General features: G+C 37.8%; 1 protein-coding gene and 1 pseudogene across 3 annotated transcripts; both read right to left on the bottom strand.

The window, feature by feature from the left end:
• Nucleotides 1-185: 185 nt before the first annotated feature.
• LOC126632706 (V-type proton ATPase subunit G1-like) lies at nt 186-3,971 on the bottom strand. Of its 3 annotated transcripts, none has more exons than XM_050303166.1 (6): nt 3,532-3,971; nt 3,343-3,440; nt 1,405-3,067; nt 1,180-1,280; nt 823-977; nt 186-694 (listed from the first exon to the last, which is right to left on the bottom strand). In XM_050303166.1, exons 3-5 carry the CDS (start codon nt 1,490-1,492, stop codon nt 834-836), a joined length of 333 nt encoding a protein of 110 aa, XP_050159123.1. In that variant the 5' UTR covers nt 1,493-3,067; nt 3,343-3,440; nt 3,532-3,971; the 3' UTR covers nt 186-694; nt 823-833. The 3 variants fall into 3 exon arrangements, with proteins under 3 accessions (XP_050159123.1, XP_050159122.1, XP_050159124.1); XM_050303165.1 differs by having other exon boundaries at nt 3,560-3,971; XM_050303167.1 differs by lacking the exon at nt 3,343-3,440 and having other exon boundaries at nt 3,560-3,971.
• Nucleotides 3,972-13,215: 9,244 nt separating this feature from the next.
• Nucleotides 13,216-17,515, bottom strand: LOC126632705 (uncharacterized; annotated as a pseudogene).
• Between the last annotated feature and the right edge of the window lie 8,499 nt (nt 17,516-26,014).

Below are 26,014 nucleotides of genomic sequence, written 5' to 3'. Positions count from 1 at the left end.
AGCATTCAATTTCAAAATGTTAATCAATAATTAATAAAAAGATTGTTAATTAAATGATGATTGTAGTATACGAGGAGTTTGCTTCTTCCACCTAAGATTATTTAAGTGTTTTAATTAATAAAAAGATTGAAATTAAATGATGTAGCTTGTCCAACTCATTTGCCACTTAAGATAATAAAAAAATGTGGTATAAAATTTTGGTAAGAATAGTATTGCTCTTTAAATCTCACAGTCTTAGCATGTATAACTTTTAGTCACCAACCTCCTAGAAATAATCCATCTAAATCCTCTAACTTATGAGGACAGTTTCCATTTTCTTCTCTGGGTTGCATGCAAAATCTTACTAGTCTTGCTAGTCCTGCATATCAAGGGGGCAGTATTCCTTGGACCATTTTATTAATAGACCTAGGCTGTGTTTAGGAAAGTTGTCTAGAGTAGTATGCTCCTCTCTATTTTTCTAAATTCGAATCTCCGTCCTTATAGTTTAAATTAAATTTATTAGATTATCACTCGAATAAAAAACAAAAAAATATAATAATTTTCTCTTGACGTTCTCTCGAAGTCTTCCACAACTGCTGCAAGCTAAGACATGCTTCAGAAACATGTACCAAGACTGTTTATGTAATATTGGCCGGACTGCTAGTCATGCACTTTATTCCGGGTTCTCTCGCTTTGCTGTCCACACATATTGTGACTGGATAGGAAGACAACCCAAAAACACAAATTAATGGAAGAACTCTTTACCAAAAAAAAAGAAAATTAATGGAAGAACTGAGAAGTTGTCAACTAAATACAAAAGATAGTGAGTTATCGTATACAAACCTGCAGACGGTTCAAATTTTAACAGTTGTGACATACTTAATAAGCATGCCAACGATATCCGATTGGACCTTTGAGGCTGACTCCTTCAAGTTCTTAATTTTCGTATCAGTTTCCTCTTCGAGCCTTTTCACATTGGATCCTGAACTCCCACTTGTCTGCAGAAATTTTAAAGCTAATCAGAGAAACTTATCAAATCATTAGGATCTCAAATTAATTCAAAAACCCTTATGCGTGTGTTATGTTGGTATGAATCATAATGCTGCTAATTATTTCATCACAAAAAGGATCTTTTTTTTTTTGGGGAATAATGGAGTGACCCTGATACATTTGGGTAGTTGATGAAAAACTAGTTAGTACATCTGCAATTTTCTTTTGGTGCTCAGCCTCCATATTCATGCGATAGAGTTGCACTTCCCTATCAGCTTCTTCTTTAGCTTGTCTCAAGCGTGCCATCTTCGCTGAAGAACGTAAAATTATTTTGGAGGATCCATATCAAGAGTTAAAAGGAAAAAATAACAAACCGATAAATCTCTGGCACATAGAGAACGTTAATTGCGGAAATTAGCATAAGAATGCATTTACAGTTTCTAGCATTGTTCACAATTTGTTGAGCATCCTGTTCTGCTGTTAGCAACATCTGGATGCCTCCTTGTCCTCTAACCGAATCCATGGCGGGCAACTATATATATCTTACCTGAAAAAGGAAAAGATTCCATAGGGATTTAGAGAATTAGTTGGTAGGCTTGTAGCTTCTCACTAACACGTAAACAAAACAGATCCCGATCATAAACAATACACCAGAATTCAAATACACCAGTCATACGTACATGGCAGAAATGTTAATATTTGAAGAGCATTATTAAGGAATAAGATACAGGACTCTCTTAAAATTGAAACTCACCATGAACTCTCTACTACCTCACAGTTTAACGTCAATTCTCATGTCAACATATAAAATTTTAGACCTTCCAAAGGTCCCTGTTTAAGTCTCGCACAAGGCCCCAAAATCTCAGTGTCGCCTTACCTATCATCTAGGTAAGATGATAACTACAACCAATACTTACAACAACCATGATTGAAGGCAACTAAGTAAGGTGGTAACTACAAACCATAGTGTAACCATCCAATAATGAACAAAAACTACAAGTGTGCAAATACATATTGATTCATCTTCAATAAACTAGCTATTGGCCGGTCTAGTGTTACTTCCTTTAAATAATCAAGAAGACATCTCAAGTTTGAATTTTTCCTCCGTCAATGAATGAAAATAAAATAAAATAAAACAATCAAAATCTACACATCTTGTTCATGTGCAACAAAGGCAGATTCATATAATTAAAAGATTATCTCTAATTCATGAACAGATACATGCAATGGATCATATTATCCTAAAGTAGTAGCTAATCTTCAGAATAATTTGATTAACTATTCTATAATTGTATGTATATATGGTACAGATGATTCAAATTATACGACAATAAGATTACCTGAATTTCTGCCTTATTGAAGAGCAACGAAATGTTCAAAACCTGAACGAAAAGATATATTGCCGAAGTGTGTTATCCTTAGAAATTAACGCTTTCAGAAGGAGAGGAATTCCAACCTCTTTAAGATTTATTCAAGTTGGGGAGGAGATAGACTCCATCAATAACGGGCTTAGGTTTCAGTTTTTGAGTTCAGGTCAAAGCCGTTTATATGCATACGTGTAAGTAGCATATTGAGTTAAAAACTATACCAGCTGAGAGGAACTAATTCTGTTGAGAAATTACTGGGTCCTCATACTGTCATAACCATAGAGGGAAGAGGATTCACTCCTCTCCCCTCCCTCCCTTCCTCTCACAGTTTTTTTCTTTTTCTTTTCCTCTCTACTTTTTTCTTCTTTCTCTCTTTACAAAGATAAAATCTTGAGCATTCACACCTATGTCAGATGACATTTCAAATTCATATTAGCACAATTTTTTGTAATTGTGCCCTATCAGTTAATTTAAAAAAAAAAAAAAATGGAAATACCCTACAACCTGAATCAAACATTTGAAAACATCAGATGGGAATAGGAAAATATTGCACATAGTTTCTCTTCTTGACATATCAGTCACATGCTGAAACTCAACAAAAAAATCAACATTATAAATTAAAGAAAAAAACAAGGCAATGATTTCAAATGTATATTAATCCTTTCCTTCGATGGAGGTGCTTGTGCTCCATGCGCCATCCACAACACTACCACGCGCAGAGAGAGTATGACCTGCAGTCATGCCAGGGGTTTTAGAGTCTGTTTTAGTCCAAAACACAACCATTTTCAAAAATTCAAAAGCCAAAACAAAGCTATGAAGGTAAGGATTCGAATCCTAAAATTCAAACTTGAGATGTCTTCTTGATTATTTAAAGGAAAGGCTTCAAAAATCAATAAACTAGCTATTGGCCGGTCTAGTGTTACTTCCTTTAAATAATCAAGAAGACATCTCAAGTTTGAAGGTAAGGATTCGAAACTTGAGATGTCTTCAGGCCGGTCTAGTGTACCTTCCTCAGGGCCATTGGGTGACCAGTGATAGCCTAAAATCAGCCTGAAACTTACAGCCCTGGCAGGGAATCTAGGGAATTTGTCCCCTGAGTTGAAACTGCATCCAACCTTACCAAATTAGGCATGCAGTGCACGAAAACATCTCTAAATAAATTAAAAAACCCAACTAAGGTGTTTTTGAGACTCACCCATACTGGATTCGACAGAAAATCTTACCGGAAAGTCAATCGGCGACAGAGCTTGTCAATTCGTCGCGTCGGCTTTTGTTTCCAGAAAGCAAAAGGTAATAATGGGGAGTCTGCAGTGAGGAGAGGAAGGTGAGGTTGGTGGTTACCTTGTCGGAGATCGGCAGCTCTACCGCCGTTATTGCTTTTGTGCTTCTCTATGTCAAGGAAGAAGTCGAGAGGGAGAGAGAGACTGTGAAAGAGCGAGGGTGGCAGTGTGGTGTTTGGTTGGTGGCAAGGTTCGCCGGAGTGGAGAGTGAGGTGAAGATGGATGCTGCGGTTTTCTGGGCAGTGAGCACAAAAATGGTGAGGGAGATGACAGAGAAATGAGTGAAGAAGTGGAGAGAGTTAGTGAGAGAGAGGGTTACGTGAAAGAGAGAGACAGAAGAGTGACGGAGTGAAGAAAGGAGTAAATCCACAGGACACAAAAACTCATTAGAAAATTAGTAAAATAATAGATTAATTAGATTCCCTCACTAATAATTCAAGTTGGTTGCAACTAGATATTTTCACAAATTGTGAATAAGAAAAAAGTAAATGTAAAAGACACTATTGTGTGTTTGTAAACTAATTAAAAAATTTCCATCTCTTACATGCAAGCTGGACACAAAGTTGTGTGTTCAAAATTTAGTAGGCACAAATACCCAACACAAACTAATGTGTTTTTTTGGCAGAGGGCACATTTGAGAAATTTTGGTGTCCAATGGAATTTAAAACGCACAAATATGTATTTGTGCTCAATGAAAATGAGAAGGGCACAAATCAATTGTGTTCTTAGCCCATTTTTCTTGTAGTGCGACTTGTGATGTGAGTTCAATACAAGTGCGAGTGTGCGTCATGTTGTCCGTTCTTATGATCACAAGGGTAAATATTAAGCCTTATGTTCCTGATATCTATAAATATTTCTCCATCTAACAACATGCATATCGTCCGTTGAAAACAAGTGTAATAGTATACAACATGACTTGTGTTCCTGATATCTAAAAAAATTCTCCTAGTAACAACATGTCGTCCATTCAAACGGGTTCATTTATAGACTATACATGTCCTTCAAATGTACTTCACCATCTAATCACTAACACTACAATTTAGAGGTATTTTTATCAACTTCTACGTGAAAGATCTTGTGAAAGCAAGGGCGATTTAATATTTTTGTTGAGTCTGATACCTACTTATGATTCTGTTTGGACCCGATTTTACACTATCGGCCCGAGCAATCGAGGCCATAGAATGAGTAAAATTCTGAGCCGTTGGATTGAAAGAAGATCGAGATAATTTGATTAATAATTTGTCTAGATATTATTATGATTTTAATAATCATGATGTTATCTAAGGAATTATTGAATATTATTTCTAAAGTACAGAGATAATTAAGGAGTTCAAAAGATTGAAATGCTATCGAATCAGAAGATCGAAGATAAGGCTTGACTGGTTGTGGGGATTTATTTTCAAAGTTTGATATCAAATTGAATGCACCTGGTCTAGATAGCTTTTGAAGTTTTTAATCGCAAGGGGATAATTCCAAACGTACCATCTACAAGAGAATTGTACAATATGGAGATTATATCCTAATGCATGTTTTTTGGGTTGGCTCTGTGCACGTGGCTTAAGTGCCGTGCGATAATAAAGTTTCAGAGGAGGTGTTTTGCTTTGCATGGATTGCGTGTAGTTGGAAGAAAGCATGTGGTAATGCCAAGTAGGATAAAATTACATTTGATGAATAATTAGCGTGGTATGCATGGCTGCACGTGGACAAATAAGTGGTCAATTGGAAGGAGATAATGATGGAGATTTTAAATTGGATGGATAATTGCATGATAACTTCATGCATTGAGTTGGTTCTGATCCACGCCCAACCGAGCACTGGAGTTGTAAGACATCTTCAATTTGGATAAGCAGCACTGGAGCTGTAAAATCAGCTGATCGAGGAGCACTTTCAGTTTGGATAAATAACATTGCTTCGAGACCGACTGGTTATTTATCCAAGTCTCGGTCGACAAGGATTTTCGAGTCCTTGTTGGTAGAGATCATCTCATCAGCCTTCTCGATGAAGTGAGGTATTACAGGTTACTACGTTTGGCACATTGAGAGCTGAATTTGATATTGAACTTCGCAGAACTAGTAGCCTTGTCTTCAAGCTCTAAAACCCAAAGACCGAGACGTGCTCCTTCCTCGGCCGCAATTGCAAGATCAAGAAGTTAGCAGCGCACCCAACGCGACATCAACACATTCTACTCCCCGACCGAGCTCGGCCAACGAGTTTGAAATCCCCACACACAACAAAATGATGTAGTTAGCTTATTAATTACTCGACATGCGTGCCACGTAGGCTTGGTAGTTTTTAGGATCAATAGACTCGTTAGCCCAAATCCCGCTGTGTTATATATATAAGTGAATATTGTACTTCTCCTAAACAAGCTATCCAATATTGGGAATAGAACTTATCATCAAAAATCCAACCAACGTTGGTCCTGCCTCATGTGCTCTCTATATGACTCTCTTCTATGCTACCTCATAGCCTATAATTGCTTTCGTTAAAAGCTTACATGACACTAACTATTAAGGGACGAATAGGAGCCGAATCTGGGTGTGCAAAGTAAGTGTTGGTGTCTTGAGGGTTATTGGGATCACTCTCATTCCCAAAGGAAACAAATGATGACGATTCTACCAAGTCCACCATCGCACCTTCACTTTTGAAATGCTTGGATAGATTTTGATGCCTCTTACAACTGCTTGTCATCCCCAAACGAGGCTGAGGCACCGAATTATATGTCACCAAAGCCATTGCCTTCTCCACATTGTTGACAGATTCAGCATCATCCTTATCGTCATCTTCCTCATCCTCATCATCATTCAGTCGCTCTGTCTTAATTTCACCGGCGTCAACTTCTTTGCTGAATTGGAGGTCTTCTTCCATTTCGAGCTCTTCTTCATTTTCCTCGCTCTTTACGTCGTCTAGATGTACAAGGTTTATGACAAGCCGACCATTCTCACGGAGTGCTTCGAAGTATTCTTGATGCTTCACTTTCTCTCCTTTGAGGACCAGCCTTCCATTGTAGCAATGTCTGGTTAAACTCCAGGGCATACGACATGTCAAATTCCCTGTCTGTGATAACAACGGTATTGGCGGTGGGTATTCCTTTTTCCTCCTATCATATATTTGACCAGTAGCAGTCCGACTCCGCTTGATATGAGTGGTAAACGTCGACGATCCTGCTGCATTCTCCACCCACAATTTATTTTGTTCTGGGCTTAGCATGACTGGGACACCGCTATCCGTCCCAATCAGGTCGTCCATTGCAGAGGACGACCATGATGTTGTGCTATCCAAGAACATAGAAGAAGGCTGCCACCGTGACGGCAACGACAGTGGTGATGAAACCATGAAGCTGTGAACAATGTGGGGGTGATGATGATCTAGATTTCGATGGGGGTTTTGACTAGCCGCTTCTGGGAAAATTAGGGTTTTGAGGCCCAGTTCCAGTTGGAGATATTGGTTGGTTGAAAATCCTTTTGGGCTATGCATGGGAAATAATGGTAACTTAGATGATGCCCACAGCACAAAACCAAAGAGAGAGGACATGCTGGATTTAGCAGTGGAAAAATAGCTTTCACTCGACGAATACATGGGTAATTCCACTCCACAGACAAGAAACCAGAGTAGGGCTAAGCTTGGGACTGTAGAACTTGTAGCTTTCTAGAAATCACTCGCGAAACCAGTAATTAATCTGCAAATAATCAAATAATTGGATGGAGATATATCAGATTAATTTTGTGATTAATGGCTATGGTAACAATCTGATACTCTTATCTTTTTGTTGGATATATTTTTGTGATTAATTTGGTGATTAATTGTTATTATATGGAGGGGTTTATCCAATTGGAAAAGGGCAATAGCTTTATCGTCTATAGTAGTTGTATTTTCAGTGTGCCAAGAACACGACGGTATGCCAAGTATCATAATATAATTGGTTGAAAACTTGAAATATTTTTTTAACCAATTGTATTATGACACTTGGTAGACAATGATGTTTTTCCGACACACTAAAAAATTTCTCATGTTGGGGAATAATGGAATTAGATTCCTTATTCTTTGGGCCTTATACAGGTAAACATCGTCGATCTAGTTTCTCAGCACAATAGACGGAAGAACAAAATCATATCTTCAAGTAATTGTGAAGATTTACTTGCCAGAAAAATAAATAAAAACCTTTTAATTCATATGCAATTTTAGACCATAAATGAAATTGTAATTATTTCTATACACTGAACTTTAGTAATTAATCCAACAATATCGACAGTTCAGGGAAAAATATTTTCTAAAAGTCCAAAAATATGGCTCCAAGAGGATTAGATCAAGAACAACTATTTTTCATGAAATTCATCAAGTTTTATTGAATGTTTTAAAACTTGAACAAATGGAATGAAATCAGCCAGATGGGTTATCTAAATTACAATCTTATTAGTAGTATATATAAACAAATTATGTGATTTGACACACACACACACACACACACACACACACACACACACACACACACACACACACACACACACACATATATATATATATTACACATATGTACACAAAAACATTTTTCTTTGTGTGACACATAAATGCAATGCTTTATATGGTTGACAGAGAATCACCAACTAAGCATCATTGTGGAGAAAATATATATGCAAGAAGAGACGAGAAATAATGAAGATTAGGGCATATATTAATCTTACTCTGTCACCGGCGCACGTTCAATCACTCCATTTCCTCTTCTATACAAAGTGAAGAGCATCCAAGTTGCAGTGCCGTCTCCAATGTTGGTAACCCTTTAAAGGAGAAGGCTCAGCAATTAACCAAGTTAGGTTACCTCAACTGCCCCGTGGCTTTACAATAGTCCCCGCTTTGGCACGACACGTTCTCCATGGGCGCAAAGGTCATTTCCAATCTAGCAAAATTGCAAAGAAACGGCTGTTTTTCTGGGCTCGGCGGAGGGCTGGGTTCACCTGCAATGGCATGGTGTCTGGTGCTTTGTAACCGGCACAGAAAATAGCACATCAGAGTCTGACCCCACTGCCGTTTATAACGTGATTGGTGGGCCTTTTGTGACAGCAGGGAAGAGATGCACAGGAGATCAAGAAGTGAGAAATCCACGAACTGAATTTGTCTGGTTTTGTATTCTCTGGCTTCCATGTTTGATGCCAAGTCTGTTCTTTGCCTTGTTCACCAACCAGCTCATGAGACACGTATATTTTATCTCTTTCCCTTCAATCAATGTTGTATTGAACCTGTGGTTTACTTGCACATGACTCTTGCAGTACATACAAGAGCCATGCATGTAATGTTCAAGTAAACCGTGTTATTTTCTACGGTATCCTGGAGTATAGAATACTTCTTTACAAAAACCAATATCATACATGCAAAGAATTGGTGCACTACAGCTGTTGGGATTAATCAATTTCAATCCCACTTTGCTTTTCCTAATCCGGTTTGACATATGTTAATCCAAATCAAAAGAAATTAATCCTCAGCTGATATGAACATCAGAAAGAATCCTAAAATAGAAGATGAGGAAGTGGATTAGGATTAGTAAGTACATAATTCGATTCTCTCCAATGTAATCAACAAAAAAATTTATCTTTCTCAACTTGCGCTTCCATTTGACCAAGAAGAAAAAACAGATCTCTTTTTTCCACACCCATTTTGCAACGTTCCTGAACGAAGAAAATGAATTCTCAAAGATTAAATATTGCTTTCAGTTTGCAATGTTCCTTTTGCAAGAAACCTAAAAGTTCATGTTTTAATTTTTGTTCATTTCATTTATGTTCTTAGGATTTCAAATTTTGTGAATCAATGTAGAACCCCAATGAAAGGAAAAAAAAAAAAACAATTGAAATTATATATGAATGGTTTTCTTGAACAGGAATCACTGCAAAAATAAAATATACTAAGTTGTAGAGATAATACCTGAGTAATAGAAACACTAGAGAGGGAGGATTAAGTTGTGTTTTTGGTACGCTCTTTATGGAATTGAACCTTCTCAAACTGTTGTTTACAAGAACCAAAAAGATTTGTGCCAAAATAACAGATGCCAAGGAGAGCAAAAGACCTTGGCCGGTGATTTACTTCACGGTGAGGTCTTTTGTTCAAGTCCAGAATGACTTAGCTTGAAAGAGAAAATTAGGGTTACTTTGTATCGATGGCAGCAAGATTGCTTGCTTCTATGAGTATTTATGTTTCTCTCTCATCTCCACTTGAAATTTGTCCTTAAGTGAGAACATATATAGAATGAAATTAAATCTCAGTTGGTGCGTCCATTGAACGCCTCTTGTGATAAAGTAATGCACACGAGAGGCACGTGCATAAGTGACATTGTTTCTTGTCGTAAATGATAGAGATGGATGTCTTAGAAAGCATCTACATGTATATATGTTGTAAAACCCCTCCCCAATTATTTGTAATTTTATACCAAATATTGATGAAAAGACAATTTTACCCCCGGAATCCTACCCTATCCGGATCTTTTTTTAGATTTTTCTCAGACTTCTCCTCCTCTCTTTGCTTGCCACGTGGCACGCACTCACCCCATCTCCTTCTTTCCCCTTCCCCGAGTCTCTCTCAGCTTACTCTTCTCTCTCTCACAAATCTTTCTCTCTCGCACTCTCCCTTCCGGATCTACCTACACATGCACACCGAGGCACCACCACCCCAACGACCTCACCACCACCACCATCACCCTCGCAAGAACATTCTCTCTCTTTCTTTTCGTCGCTATGAAGCTTCAAGGCACCCAGAGGATACCCAAGAACCCGTGGTGTTCAAGCCCAGATTCCGGCCACCCCACGACGAATCAAAGGTACCTAATCATTCCCACTCGTCCCTAGCTTCATTTTGGTACCTAGTTTATAACCTAGGGGTGAGTGTTGATGGCGACCTTCCCCGGTGAGGAAAGGGCCTTCAAGCCCAAACCCAAAGAGACAGGCCCTTGGGGCCATGCCAACTCGGGCTATTGGCCCGCTAAACCCTTGGCCCAAAACATAAGGGCTTTGGCCCGTTGAACTTTAAACCCTATAACCCTTAGGCCGGGCTTTCAAGCCCATGCCCTTTGACCCAAAGCCCATTAAACCCAGGCCTTTGGGCCTTAGAACCCAGCCCAGTGGCGAAGCCCAGGCCATCGAACCCAAGCCCAAACCTATTGGACCCAAGCCCAAGAACCCAGGTCCAAACCAGGTCCAACCCAGCAGCCCAGCCACGTATGGGTGCCTGCCGGAGTTGCCACCTTGTGGCGGCGCATGAGGGCGCATAGGGGTACCCGAGGTCCCCCTTTATGTTTTTCGACATCCTAAATCCGTTTATGGCATCTGTTTTTTGAAATTCAATCGTTTGAGTATAGTTTTGATAATTGGACCCTTTATGTGCTTAGGTACAATTATTAATGGTGATTTCGTCATTCCTATTTCGTACGGCTCTTCAACGACGGAGTATCTATGAGTGAACCCTTCTAAAATGCATCTTTTAATAGTAGAAATACATACATGAAAAGCATGATTTAATGGTTACGTTTTATGAGTAAATTAGATTTACACTATGATTATCATGCTTTACTGAGAATATTTTGGAATACCATACTTTATCAATTTATGTTCTTTATATTATATATGATGGATGACTATATACTATTTATGAACATGTTTTTACACTTCTTTATAGTATATATGATGGATGACTATATACTATGAAGATGCTTTTGAGATATATGTATTTATGTTGGAAAGATTATATTCAACGTTTTGTGTGTATCTAGTGGTCACTGTTCTGGCTTCGGGCAAAAGGAGATATATGTAGATGACTTCGGGCAGAGAGACATATGCATTGGATTCGGGACAAGAAATGTAGTACCTACGGGCGATTTGATACCACTAGTTAGCACATTATATACGAGATATGTTTTATGAAGGTTTTATGGCATGCTAGGGTTTTCGGAAAACCTACTACATATTATGCTATTGAGTTTTCATAAAACTTTGGGGGTTAGTATGTTGATAACTGTTTTAGTATTATATATATCAACTTGGTCCACTCATGTTTGTTTTACGCCCCCTCAGGACATAGGAACGAGGCTTACAAACCAAGCTACGAGGCATTCCCCTACCAGTGATATCATGCATTCATCTCTGCTTTGACATGATTATAATAGCACATTTCGTTGTATTTTAAATTAGAGGTATACTCTGAACATGTCATGCACTATCACTATCTTTATCATTGTTGGCAGTTGAATATTAGTATATTATTTTATGTGGTTCAAATGAAATTTATATGCATGATTTACATGTTCTCAGCATATGCATTCATTAAATGGCTTGCGTCACCCTCGGGTGATGGCCAGCACGTGGCCATCTCGATGTCCCTCGGACATCGGGATCGGGGCATGTCATATGTACTTTTATATAGGGAACTGTTATTAGCACTCCAAAAATCTCATTATACACTCCTCACAAGTGTATTTTTCTTTCTAATTATAGAAAGTTTGGAGTGCCAAATGAGATTTTTGAAGTGCTAATAACAATTCCCTTTATAGATGTACTTTTCTAATTAATTAGGTAGTGGTACATCAAAATCAAACTTTTCTCTTACAAGGAATGATTCTAGACTCTACATATATGAGTATATGAGGAATATCTTCGTTACTTATCAGCAAAAGCAAGGTCTCTCTTTTCTTAGAATGATGCTCTCAACAACATCTTCTTTGGCAAACTATTCAAACCTGTTTGATATATAGAAGTCCACAGCTCGTACATATGGAATTTGGTACAAAATAGAATTAATCCAGATCATGCATCATCTCCAAGGTGGGCATGTACATATAAGGCACATCACCCCCTCTCTGTTGGTCGATGTGGGATGTTACAATCCACCCCCCTTAGGGGCCCGACGTCCTCGTCAGCACATTCGCACCACACAGTAGAGTGGCTCTGATACCAAACTGTCACATCTCAGTCTCGGCTCCGCCGTAGCACGATATTGTCCGCTTTGGGCCCCGGTCACACCCTCACGGTTTTGTTTCTGGGAACTCAGACGAGAACTTCCCAGTGGGTCACCCATCCTAGGAATGCTATCGCCCGAACTCGCTTAACTTCGAAGTTTCGATGGAATCCGAAGACAATGAGTTCCCAAAAGGCCTCATGCTATATGGAGGTGGGCATGGACATATAAGGTATATCACCCCTTCTCCGTTGGTTGATGCGGGATGTTACATGAAGTACTTCCCAGTCACAAGTATTAGAACACGAGTTACCAATCCAAAACCATTAGCTATGCGTGGAATTGGAAAGGCCCAAAACCACTTACTCTACAAGGCAAGATTTAAATTATTATTTTTTTTTTCAGTGGGAGAACACTCAAAACATGACCCTTCACATGTGACACCACTTTTAGCATAACAGGTAGACGACATATATTGTGTTGCATGAGAGATCTAAGACCAATTGACAATGGGTGAAAAGGGCCAATATCATTTAACTGAGGTCCTTGTAATCCAAAATCACTAAAAAGTTACCATGAAGAGGAGGATAGAAGCTATGACGATTATTAGTGTGTTACAAAAATTTGAGGCGTAAAGTGAAGCATTGAATAAGATTCCATCACTGAACTAAAACCAAAAGGCAAAATCTTGTAAAATAACTATAAATTAATCACAGCAAAAATCCAATTGAAAAAATAAACAAGAATAAAATGGGCTGAGCTGCCTCATGGCGAGAAACTCCATCTTTACCATCATCACACTAGTCTTTTAGAGTTTCACTTCTTTAATTTTTCTGAACTAATAAAACCGAAACATATAAAATAAAATTTTTATGGGGACCCTCTCAATATGGGGCTCATGCCCTTGCAATCGGTGCATTGCCCCTAGGGCTGACCTTGGGGAGACTACAAGCCCATCTTTTTTTCTCTAAATATATACCTATATGATTCAGGAATTCTTTGAGTACAGCTAAAGGCAACGAAAAGAACCATATACAATGAGCAATTCCAATCCCTGGCTATTAAGTCAGGAGTTAAAAAACCAGTATTATCCCCCCAAGACATGGTTTGGCAAGATTATCAGTCACCGCATGTATCGCCATTTTTTCCTAAATGAGAAACTCTGAAGCTCGATCGTGCAGGCTTATTAGATAACATCAATGTCCCCACTTAGGACACAAAGACCAAAGAACAGAAAGGGGTTTAGAGGAAAGAGATAGGACCAACTGAGAATCTGTATCCAACCATAATGTAACCAACCCTTCTCCCAAGCTATAATCATAGCAAAGATGAAGGCTGCAAGTTTAGCCCTATGAGTAAAGGAGATTCCGATATTGTCACAAAAAGCGCTGATCATAACTTGACCAGCATGGTCACGAAATAGACCGCCAAATCCAGCTTGCCCCAGAAAGCCTTTCCTTGATCCATTTGTATTGCCCTTCACACATCTGCAAATTCAGAAACTTCTTAAAATCCATTCAATTTCAAGGATGAAAATTTAAGACTTTCAATTTACTTTGACATGCATTATATTTTATGTACAGCAGAATGTGCATGTATAAAATGCTCTTGAAACAAGAATTTTGGCTTTGATGGTTAGTCCCAAAACCTAAGAAAAGGTTATTTGATTCATAGTGCATTATCCACAGTAAAGAAACGTGCAAGAAATGCAATTAGGATCATATAATCCCTGGCAGCAAAAGATGCTTAAGCCTAAACCACAAATTTATGCAAGAATTAATAAATTTAATCAATAGTTTAGATTTAATAGAGTTTTTCACATATACGCCGCAGAATATCCAACAGTTATCAAACATACAGTTGCAAAGTAACCTAGGTAGCTTTAATTTTCTAGCATGGCATGACAACCCATGGAATTTCATGGAAGACACTAAATGAAGCGATTGTAACTGGCACTCTAAAATAGTCAAGAGGCACTAATCTCCTCCCTCTCTTGTTTCTTCCATGAGCGTGAGTGCAAAATGACTATTTTTTCAAGTGTCCATAAGAGCATATAATGAAGAAAAAAATGAGCAGCAAACACACCATAATTTCATATATGTGACTGATGGTGTGCTTGCTTTTCAATATTTTTAAAAATATCATTAGATTTTGGGAGCTCATGAGTTACATAAATGAAAGTGAGTATTTAAATTGCATGCCTTAACTGTGAACATACCTGATCGCTGGCGCTAGCACTCCCACGATGCACGATGACTTTGTTCTCACAGTAGTGTTAATATTGCGACACTTCCCAGCTGACGCAGTTGATGAATTGACAACCTTAATTGTTTGTTCAACACCACCATGACGACAAAAACCATCGCAGTCATTGTCATAATCATAATCATAATCACAATGACAATCGTAATCGTAATCATAAGCATCATCGTCACCATCATAAGCATCGAGATTGTCATCGTAGAGCACATCATGATTGTCACAATAGTACCCATCATGATCATCCACCTCCTCCTCATCATGATCATCATCATCACAACAAACGACTGGCGGAACCAAAACCTGGCCGTCAAGAGGGACAAGCTGTAGTCTAAGGCGCCCATTGGATCTATGGGCCCTGAAGTACTCATGGTGCCGAACCTTCTCCTCCGTCAAAATCAACCGTCCATCGGTGGTGTAATGCCTCTTCAAAACCCAAGGCATGTGAGAAGGCAGATTCTCCGTACGCGCCAGCAACGAAAGTGGAGGTGGAAGTTCTTCATAAGTTCTCTTCTTCTCCTTCTCCGGCGCCCAACATAACCTTTCTTTTCCCTGACTATAACAATCATGATGAAAGCTACTAAAACTCAAATCATCGTCACTTAGAACGTCGACACAGGACTCCATGCCAATGTCGTCCCCAGACATTAATAGTGAGTCGAAGGAGGCGGAGGACGAGGAGGTCGAGGAAAACAAGTCGGAGATCATCGTATCAATGGAGGCGGAAGAGCAGCTTCTACTAAGAGAAGGGTTTTCATGGGGTTCAAAAGTAGTTGTGAGGGGCTTGATGCTAAATTCTAGAGGATAGGAAGAATATTGGATTTGGGATTGGGGTTGGCATGAACTAGAATTTATGGGACTGTTAGTGAATCCGCCTTGGATTGGGGATCTGCATACTGTAATATTGGGAAAAAACATGCAAGACTTACAAGTGTGTTATCAAGATAGGTATATGGACTGTTTAGAAATTACAAGGGCCAGCTAGGTAAAATATGTGTCGTCAAGGGTAAGTGGGTCTATTCAAGAATCAGCTGAATCACCTGGAATTTAAAAAATATATATATTAAAACAAAATTAATATAATATATATGTATATTTATAACATAAAACAAGCTGTTATTTGCACTCTATTTACGCTAAAAAGAAAAACATCCCAATACTTCAGCCTAGTTATTAAAGTTAAAAGGCAATTAGAGTATGCGAGATGACTATTTTAAAGTACTGGGCAACAATCTCTACCAAAGAGCACTTGATATGGTGATACTTTATATAAACATCTCAAGTTTATTTAATGGAAAAACTATCATGCAGCCCTTGAAACAATGTAAATTGTCCCTTGTGTACTATTTAATGGAAAAACTATCATGCAGTCCTTGAAACAATGTAAATTGTCCCTTGTGTCCTTATAAATAAGCATAGGCGTAGGAAACTGTAAACTTAAAACAGGAATTCAAATTGAAAATCATGTAAGTACTATCTATATGGGACCAGAATAATTATATAACACATCAGATTGTTGTGTGGAGTATGTAGACGCGTCCTACAGCGTGGTTATGCTAGACTGCACCACGCGTTTTCATGTCTTGCATGCATGCATGCAATGGCTGTTGTTGTCTCAATCACTGTCAATCCCGCAAATGGGATTCTTGTGCATTATTGATTTGATTCAATCACATCATGGTCATCCCGATCAACGGTCTAAAGTGTATGACTTGTGTGTTTCTATTTTTGGTCAAAGTATACTAATTAGTGATTTTGCCAGAAACAAAAGCAATAACCAGATGGGAAAAGTACAACAAAAGCAAACGAATACGCGTCCGAAAAGCTCGAGAGTTGAATGTGACAAAGTAAACAGATCTGCATGCAAACTTGAAACGTAGAAGCTCAAACCCCGACAATCCGATGGTTAGGCCTGTTTTCAGATTTGTGTGCTTCAGTTAATTTTATGTACAATTAATTAATAACTTATTAACGCGAAACCCTGATTTCATGAGGCATTGAGGCATTCCGGAGATTGTTGGGAGTTGATGGTTGTGGAAAATATATTTTTATTGCTGCTGAAGCATGACTGGAAGAGGTGGTAGTATTAAGCAAAAAGCAAGAAATTCAATGAGAATTAAGAAGATGATGGTATTTCCTCGACTGGCCGAATCGAAGACTAACTACAAAGGAAGTAACGAATATATGAAATGTTTTTATCAATTTTATCATTAATAAAACTGCTATCGTTTTGCTTCAAAATGAAGCCAAATATTGTAAACATGAAAGATGAAATCTCTAGACAACCCATATGCCGAACAGAAAGAAATGGTTACAGAATTAGGATAGGTAATGAGTTCGATATCATTTGATCTTTCATAAGTATATGAACTAATATGGACAACCATATATAATTGAGATATAGAAATTAAATAAATGGACTTACAGGAGGAGAAGAGGGGATGATTAAGGTGTAGGGCATGCTTGTTGTGGAGTCACAGACACAGAAGGAGCAGGTGGTGGAGGAGAAGACGACGACTGTAGGAACAACACAACTCATGACCATTATTCCAAAGAGACGCAACGTCACCAATCGAGAGAGATAGAGATTGTAATATTGTGTGTTTGTCTAATAGTTGAATGTGGAAGTTAACATATCTGCTGCCTTTTATTTCACGTAGCAGATGTTTTTTTGTTTTTGTATCTTAGCAGATCGAACGTACGTGTATGATGATTGTCTGTATTAATTGGTACATGCTAATTTTAGAGGCGGGGTCGTAGGAATTAGTGTGAAAACCGAGTAAGACTCGGTGCATTACTGGAGATATCCGGACAATTTTGGAAGTCAATTGATCAAAGGAATTAAGGTTTATGTATTTTATCTGTCACATGCCAAATTTGGCCAGCCGTAAAGATAAATATAGCCACAATAGTATAGTAATTAAATATAGATCTCAATGTATAAATTACGACTCATTACTTGTAGACATTTATAGGATATTCAGGATTATAATGACATACTTTTTAGTAAATATATTATTTTAGGACAAACTTAAAAAACAGATATAAAGGATCAAATTACACGGTGAAAGGAACAATATTAGTATAGTAAGTACATAGTAAAAAAAAGATCATGGATTATCCAATTGCTCTTTGAAAATTTTGCAATCGTCGGAGGAAGAAAAAAAAAAAAAAAAACTCTGCTACAAGTCACTAGCCGAGCTTCAACTTCAAATTTCCTTGCCAAGAGCACAAACCATACTTCAATTTTGGACAAGTGTGGCTATTAGACTTTACAAGTGGGACAACCTGCTCTAATACCATGAAGAAAGTTGAGGTACCATGATAAAACCAATTGGCAATACGAGGAGTAGCCCAACCTCTTATAAGCACAAGGTCTTTCCTCCCATCAATGTGGGATTCATTCTCGACCGTCATAACCACGAAGTCTCTCCCCAACGGATTTGGATCCTCTCCTGAGCTTAGGAGGCTAAGCCTCTTGAGCAAATCACGTGGGCCGTTGAATTTTGATTCAATGACTACAATTATTATAACTTTTAAAGAGGCATTTTGTTTGTAGTTGTTGGATCAAAATCCAACAACCTGTGTGATTTGCTCAGGAGGCTCAGCCTCCTAAGCTCAGGAGAGGATCCAAATCCCTCGTCGACATATTAAGGGGGGACCACTATCAAAGACAGAAAAGGTGAGGGATTGGACATTCAAGTTCAACATCAAAGTCCTTGCCCCTTCTCTTATGGTCTCGGGTAGTGCGATGGAAAATGTTCAGCTCAACGAACCGATTGCCTCCATTTGAAGGCTTAATCTCTTTAAGGGAACTTGATCTTGGAGGCTATGAAAATTTCCAAACCTCGCTTCCCTATCCAAGCTTTATATGCTATTTCTCTCTCTACGGAATTGCTTATACATATTGCTCCTCATTGTGTATATACCACTAGCGAAGGTGGCATTTTTCTCTCTGGAAATGAAATTCCTGAGTAGAGATAATAAAAAACAATTGAAATTATGCTTATTTACCCAGATTAATTACCCAGATTAAACTACTCCATTATCAAAATTTCTTCTGCCATAGTTACTTTCTCTTATTATCCTTATTATAACCATTTCAATATATTCTTAGCACCCCACTTACAACAGAGGTTTCCGTAAGAACAACAATGTATAAGCCATCTACAAAGAGATGAACAACACCTTCATGTTTCTGAAGATATTTAAGCTAATGAACCAGACAAATGGGAGGTTCTCCTCCTATGCCAACGTAAAGGCATTTCCATATAGCATACCTCTGGAAGGTATCCTCCTCCTCATCATTCGCTTCAGAAGAAAGCCAATTTAAGTCACAAAATCCATCAACCCCTGTCTTGTTATGGGATCCTCCAGTACTAATTTAATGTGAAGTAACTTTTGGTGCTGAGGCTGCAGATCCACTTTCTTCATATTTTCTCTGGCCACAAAATAAGGTAGAGGGAGAAAGGAAGGGAGAGATGAGACAAGACAAAGATTGGAGGAGGGGCTATGAGAAGAGACATGACAAAATAAGGTAAAGGGAGAAAGGGAAGAATAGGAGAGAAGAAAGAAAAATGAGAGGATATCCAAGAGGTAAATTCTGTACAGATCTTTTCATTTGGTATGTTTTCTATACATAACTTATCTCTGGTAATAGTGAATTGTTTGTTGTTGCTTCTTTCACAGTAATACTACAAGTTTTGTGTTCTAGTTTACAGGCTCACCTTCAGTCTTTGTCTATTTTAGATTGTCACAGTAGGCCCCTGCGTGAGTAGATACTTTAATTAGCAGTAGGTTGTGTTTTTAGTTGAGTGGAGTTTATAGAAACTCCATATTAACTGTTTATCTTTGATTGCTGCAGTTTATGGAGACATGATAGAAAGAGTGGTGAGAGGGAAAGACCCGAGGAAGACAGAGAAGGAAGGCATCATAAGGGGTAATTTCTATGCAGCTTGTTATTTCATTTGGTAGGCACTTATGGACACACTTTGTTTTTCATGTTATAACATTCCATGTTCCTATGATACCGGTTAGCCTATTAAGATCGAGAATCTCCTAGGGATGCTTTATTAAATTGAGTGACATTAACTGCATCAAATGGTCAATCCAATTTAAGTCTTTGTTGAATTTCAATTACAAGTTTGTTTTGAGTTTTATTTTATTGTAGCCTGAATCATCCTAGCTCACATTCGTTCTCTGTCGGTTTCAGATTGTCATATTAGGCATGTATCATTGTGTTCGTATCTTTGTTTCCTATTGCTTCTTCCACAGGAGGAAATAATGATATGAACACAATGGTACAAGCCTATTGTGACAAATTGAAACCAACAGAGATTGAAGGTGAGCCTGGATGATTCAAGCCACAATAAAATAAAACTTAAAACACGAACTTGTAATTGAAATTCAACAAAGACTTAAATTGGATTGACCATTTGATGCAGTTAATGACACTGAATTTAATAAAGCATCTCTAGGAGATTCTCCATCTTAATAGGCTAACCGGTATCATAGGAACATGGAAATGTTGTAACATTCCATGTTACAACATGAAAAACAAAGTGTGTCCATAAGCGCCTACCAAATGAAATACAAAGTTGCATAGAAATTACCCCTTATGATGCCTTCCTTCTCTGTCTTCCTCGGGTCTTTCCCTCTTGTCACTCTTTCTGTCCTGTCTTCATAAACTGCAGCAATTAAAGATAAATAGTAAATATGGGATTTCCATAAACTCCACTCAACTAAAAACACAACCTACTGCTAATTAAAGAATCTACTTAGGCAGAGACCAACTGTGACAATCTGAAACAAACAGAGACTAAAGGTGAGCTTGATGATTCATATCATAATAAACTAAAACTCAAACCACAAAAATGTAGCTTACTGTGAAAGAAGCAACATGAAACAATTCACTATTACCAGAGATAAGTTATGTATAGAAAACCTACCAAATGAAAAGATCTGTATAGAATTTACCTCTTGGATATCCTCTCATTTTTCTGTCTTCTCTCCTATCCTTCTCTTTCTCCCTCTTCCTTATTTGGTCATGTCTCTTCTCATAGCCCCTCCTCCAATCTTTGTCTTGTCTCCTCTCATAGCCCGTCCAGCTCTCTGATTCTTCTCTCTCTATCGAAGAGTCTTTCCTGTCTTTGCTCTTCCTCTCGTATTCTTTCACTTGTGCAGCTGCTTCCTCTCTCTTCATATCGGAACCAGGCAAAGATAACAGTATTTCTAGCAAATATGTTGAAAGCACTGTATCTCGGCGGATGGTTCAGTCATGGAAAAGCAATCTGTTTTGAGGCTCAATTGCATCTCCACACTGTTAGGACTTTGAGCGAAGTTCCATTTTTTGAGAGTGCTAAGGGATACACTCTCTGCGGGATACCAATGGCGCGGGTTCTACTAGAGTTAGAAAGAGTGGCAATGGTAGTCCATCCCCATGGATTACCATCATCATCTCCTTCTAATCGCCAGATTTTAACAAATTGAGTTATTCATCATATTGACAAGTAAAAAGTGGCTCCCCACATCGCCCACCATCAAGCTATCGATACCGCCACTGCCAGCCGACAAATTGAGCATTGAAATGGTGCCCTTCTCGACACTAAAAGCCACAAAACCTTTGAGCGTCAAAGATTTACCCCTCCAAAAGACAGTGTTTCCCATAACCGTTCCGAACGGATGGAGTGCCATGAACTTAAAACCAGATATAATGCTCCAAGAACCCACACCTGAAAAGTTAGGATCTTTGAAATCGGAGGTATCAGTTTCAGAAGGAAGAAATCGTTAAATGAAAAACCGAAGCCGTAAGCTATTGTGTTGTCCATTCCTTCGATCTCCATGAAATTGTTATTGAGTGGATTCCAAAGGAGTAAATTTTTCTCCTTCTCCAAGTAGGGTAAGCTTTTCAAGAACCGACAACAAGGGGGCCTTCAACTTCAGTAGCGTCTGGCAGCATTGAAAAGGGTTATGAACTACTACGCCATTATCTCCATCATATTCTTGGAGGTCTTGAAGAAGAACAAGTTGAATCAACTTCAATTCTGTGTGACAATACTTCTATCATTGCAACGAATTTATCACGCCCCGATCCCAACATACGTTCAAGATCGACACATTACGTCACCACATTCCTGTTTATCTATCATGTCTCATCTTCGAGACAAGACCAAACTACAATCAATGATTTAACCACGCATTCATTTTCTTTTATTAAATTAAATAAGCAACTGTGCATCCACAATCCAATTAAAAATAATTAAATAAAGGAAACCACTTACATAGAAAGGAATGCCATAAGAAGAGAATTAAACTTCTCCCTTGGCTTAAAGTCAGATTCCGATGAATTGGCCGAAATTTGTTGTTTCTCCGGCGGGATTTGCTTCCTTTCTTGCCTTCGTTCTGTCTTGCGTGGTCATTTTGAGGGAAAATCGAGGGGCTAATGTGTTGGTGTTAATGAGGCTTAAATGTTGATATAAGATTTGTCGAAACGATAACCGAATTAAAAAAATGTGAATATTTGAAGTGAGGGGAGCCAAATTGAGAAGAGATAAAAAAAATCAAGAACAGCAACAGAGCTGCTGGTTTTACACGCAGAGAAGAAGAAAAAGGAAGCCATTGGATTCCAGAAAGTTCCATTCGAATTTACCAAAATACCCTTTTATTTAGAAACTTCGTAACTTTCTCAATGGAATTTCAAACTCAAATCTGTTTGCACTTACGCGTTCATAGTAACATGTACTATCTAAATATGCCAAGAACAGTAGAAAAATATGAAAGGATTAAATATGTCCATGTAAAATCCCTTTTAGCACAGGAGAGGCATTTTCGTCTTATATCCATTTCAGGAAAAAATTAAATGCCGCAAATATAAATGTGTCAAAACTAAGAATATAAAATACCTAATTTTAAACCGTGAAATCTGGGGACGGAGTTTCACATAATTCGTAAGTTATGTACTACATTACGATGTTTAAGAGATGAGTTATGAATTTGTTATTATGCCCCAAAACTAAAGTTATAAAATATGATTTACTTATATATTTAATACCAACTTCTCCTAAAATAGTTTTATAAGAGTTAATTTGCCCAAAAAAATTATTTAAGATTACAAAACTAATATTTTAATGTTTTGTAATGAGGCGGGGCGGGAAAGCCGTTCTCCATTGGGATTGGGCATGGAGAATTCTTCAATGGGAGTCCCTATTTAGGGACTTTCATCACTACTTTGAGTACTCATTTAGAAAAGGGTTCCAAACCTCGATTCCTTTATGTATGTAGGGGTGAAGTTGATGTAACGAACGTAGGTGGTTGGTTCAATAGTATAGTAGAACGCACCTCTTTTAAGGACTTAAAGAGAATTTTTGTGTCTTTAAAAGAATATTGCCTCTAATGAGAAAGTCATTATAGTAGAATTCCTAAATTTGATGTTTTTATGATTTTATGTGATCATTTAATTAGCTGCACAATTTTGTTTATATTATTATTTTTTAATTAATTTAACATTACGTCGTCATAAAATATTTTTGTAAACATTTTATTAAAAAAAAAATTCAAATTCTGACTTCATTTTTTTTTCTTCACAAAAACGTCTCTAAAATTGTATCATTATTAGGTTGTGTCTTTACAAATTGATTAGGTACGTATGGGCACATAATGGAAAAAAAAAAACACATTAAAACCAATTAAGGTGAGATTGATTAAGCGGTGCAGCTGTCATTGCATTAAAAACTAATAAAAATCGTTGATTTCCCAATGGTAACAAACTTTAAATAGGGACCTTTGATTCAGAATCCATGCAAAGAAAGATAAAACGCACTGATGCGCTGGGACCCGCGCCTGCAGTGTGTCTAGCTGTCTGCAGCAATTAAGGTTGTGGGCCCCTTTTTTATTTATCGTTTGGATACGGCTTCTTTGCCCTTCCACTTCTCATACACTCTCATCTCCTCCTATTTTGTGCGATTACGATTAAGTCACGTTAATATTTTATATTAATTTTTTTATAGAGATAATAAGACAAAAAACAATATTAATATAAAATGTTGACGTAGCTTAACCGTGACCGCACAAATAGGAGGAGATAAAAGTGTATGGGAAGTGGGAGGGCAGAGAAACCAGGTCATTATGGTTTTGTCTTTATAGTGTGTGGATTTGGATCCTCGCCGAATCTCCTTTCTGAAGATCCTAGGGATCTACGCACGTGGATTGTTGATAAAAAAACGTGCGGTCATAATTTAATGCTTTTTATATTTTTAAAAGTAAAGCAGTCTCATTTTGTGTGAAAAATATTATGTCCTCATGATTTTTGATCAACGGTCTACATGCACTGATCCCTTGGATCTCAAGAAGGGGATCCGGCGAGGATCCAATTCCATAATGTCTCTATATATAAGTACATATATAACCAAGTATCTGGTGAGTCCTTTAGGACTCACTTTCCGATCAATTGGAGACTCATGTTGTTTTTATATTTATTTTATATTCATTTTATACGATGATTGTCTTTATTTTTTATCCATGCCTATCACTGCTTTGACACATTGCTATTCTTGGCAATGGAATCTTAGTAAAACATTTAAGGAGATTCTTTGCGCTTATGATAAAAAAAATCGTTCATATTATAAATCACACTGTAAAGATAATTTTTGTAAAAAATGAATCAAAACTAAGGTCATTTAGTTCATTTATTATAACAAATACATAGATGGTTCGTAATACTTTTACCAATTCTGTGCATTTGTTTTTATACACTTCAATGACTAAACGACTTTAGTTTTAATTCATTTTCTTACAAAAGGGATCTTTATAAAGTGATTTATACTATAAACGATTCTGATTATAAAAATGAAGTTTTATAAATCGACAATGAATAAATTTGAGTAGGAACTCCTACTACTTCTTTGAGTAGGCAAATATTGTTCATTCGCACGGAAATTGTGACAAAACTGAAGGAAAAAAAAAAGCTGCAGAGAGTCTATGGAAAGTCCTACTTTCGAGAGATTCTTATCGTTTATCAACATTTATTTTGGGTTCTACAATTTATGTAGAGATCATGGTCTCAAATGCCGATATTATCGGCGATATTTTGACGATAATATCGGTTTTTCGGGTTAACGATATTTTAATGCTTATCCAATGAGATTTCGTCAAAATATCGCGATATTATCAATAATATTGCGATATTTCCAAAATTATCGCGATATCTTGGATCTGTGCCAATCGGAGAAGAACGCCGGAGATGGATCTGTGTGAACCCGAGCTGATTTCGTCCTAAAAACCTTGCAAAAACACGATTTTGAACTTAAATTTCACATATAAGCTTTAATGTGGAACAGAAAGAGGTAAACCGAAGCTTACCTAACTAAATAAATTCAAGAAACTCGCCGGAGTTCCTGCGTTCGCCGAGTTGCAGAGACGAGAAGGAGAGGGAGAAAGACGAGGTTGCTGATGACGATGGGTGTCTTCCTGAAGCAGGTGCGATGGTGTGCGTGTGTGTATGTGGGTCTCGGACTCGGTGCAAAGAGAAAGGAGAGTTTCGAGAGACGGCGCCGACGAGGCTAAGGGAGAAAAGAGATCAACAGATCTATGTGCGTGTGTGTGGGAGAAGGGACAAGAGAGATCGACAGATCTCTGTGCGTGTGTGTGGGAGAGAAGGGAGAGAAGAGAGAAGAAGGATCGAGAGAGAGAGACTGAGGAGTCTCTGTCTGCGTGCGTGTGTTGTGTGCGTGTGTTGTGTGCGTGTGTAATCTAGGGAGAAGGGAGAGAAGAGAGAAGAAGGATCAAGAGAGAGAGACTGAGGAGTCTTTGTCTGCGTGCGTGTGTTGTGTGCGTGTGTGGTGGTGTGTCTGTGTGTGTGTGGTTGGATCATCTCAAATCAGTTAAATAAACATCCTTTAAATCCATCATGTTTGCCAACTCGCTATATAATCAACTTAAATCAGTTAAATCCATCATGCAATGCATTTCCTTCCAATGTTTTGTGATAAATTAATAAATAATTGACTAAATAAACATCCTGCAAAGTTTCAATAAAAATTTCCAAGTTTTTCTTACAATTTCCATGGTTTCCATATTATTTTTATCGATATCGATAATATCCCGATATTTTCATCGATATTTCCATATTTTTGGACTACCGATATTTCCGATATCATCGATATTTAATACCTTGGTAGAGATTGACTATTGTTTCTTTCAAGAGAGAGAGAG

The sequence above is a fragment of the Malus sylvestris genome, chromosome 8, assembly GCF_916048215.2.
Source record: "Malus sylvestris chromosome 8, drMalSylv7.2, whole genome shotgun sequence".
Lineage (NCBI taxonomy): Eukaryota > Viridiplantae > Streptophyta > Magnoliopsida > Rosales > Rosaceae > Malus > Malus sylvestris.
This window is presented reverse-complemented; position numbering and strand designations above follow the sequence as displayed.

What these genes read in the sequence shown, in the direction of transcription:
- LOC126632706 (XM_050303166.1), bottom strand. Translation starts at nt 1,492, where the DNA reads ATGGATTCGGTTAGAGGACAAGGAGGCATCCAGATGTTGCTAACAGCA. An exon ending in TGTGAACAATGCTAGAAACT is followed by an intron (nt 1,281 to 1,404) that starts GTAAATGCATTC and finishes TACGTTCTTCAG; the next exon opens with CGAAGATGGCACGCTTGAGA. An exon ending in ACCAAAAGAAAATTGCAGAT is followed by an intron (nt 978 to 1,179) that starts GTACTAACTAGT and finishes AAATTTCTGCAG; the next exon opens with ACAAGTGGGAGTTCAGGATC.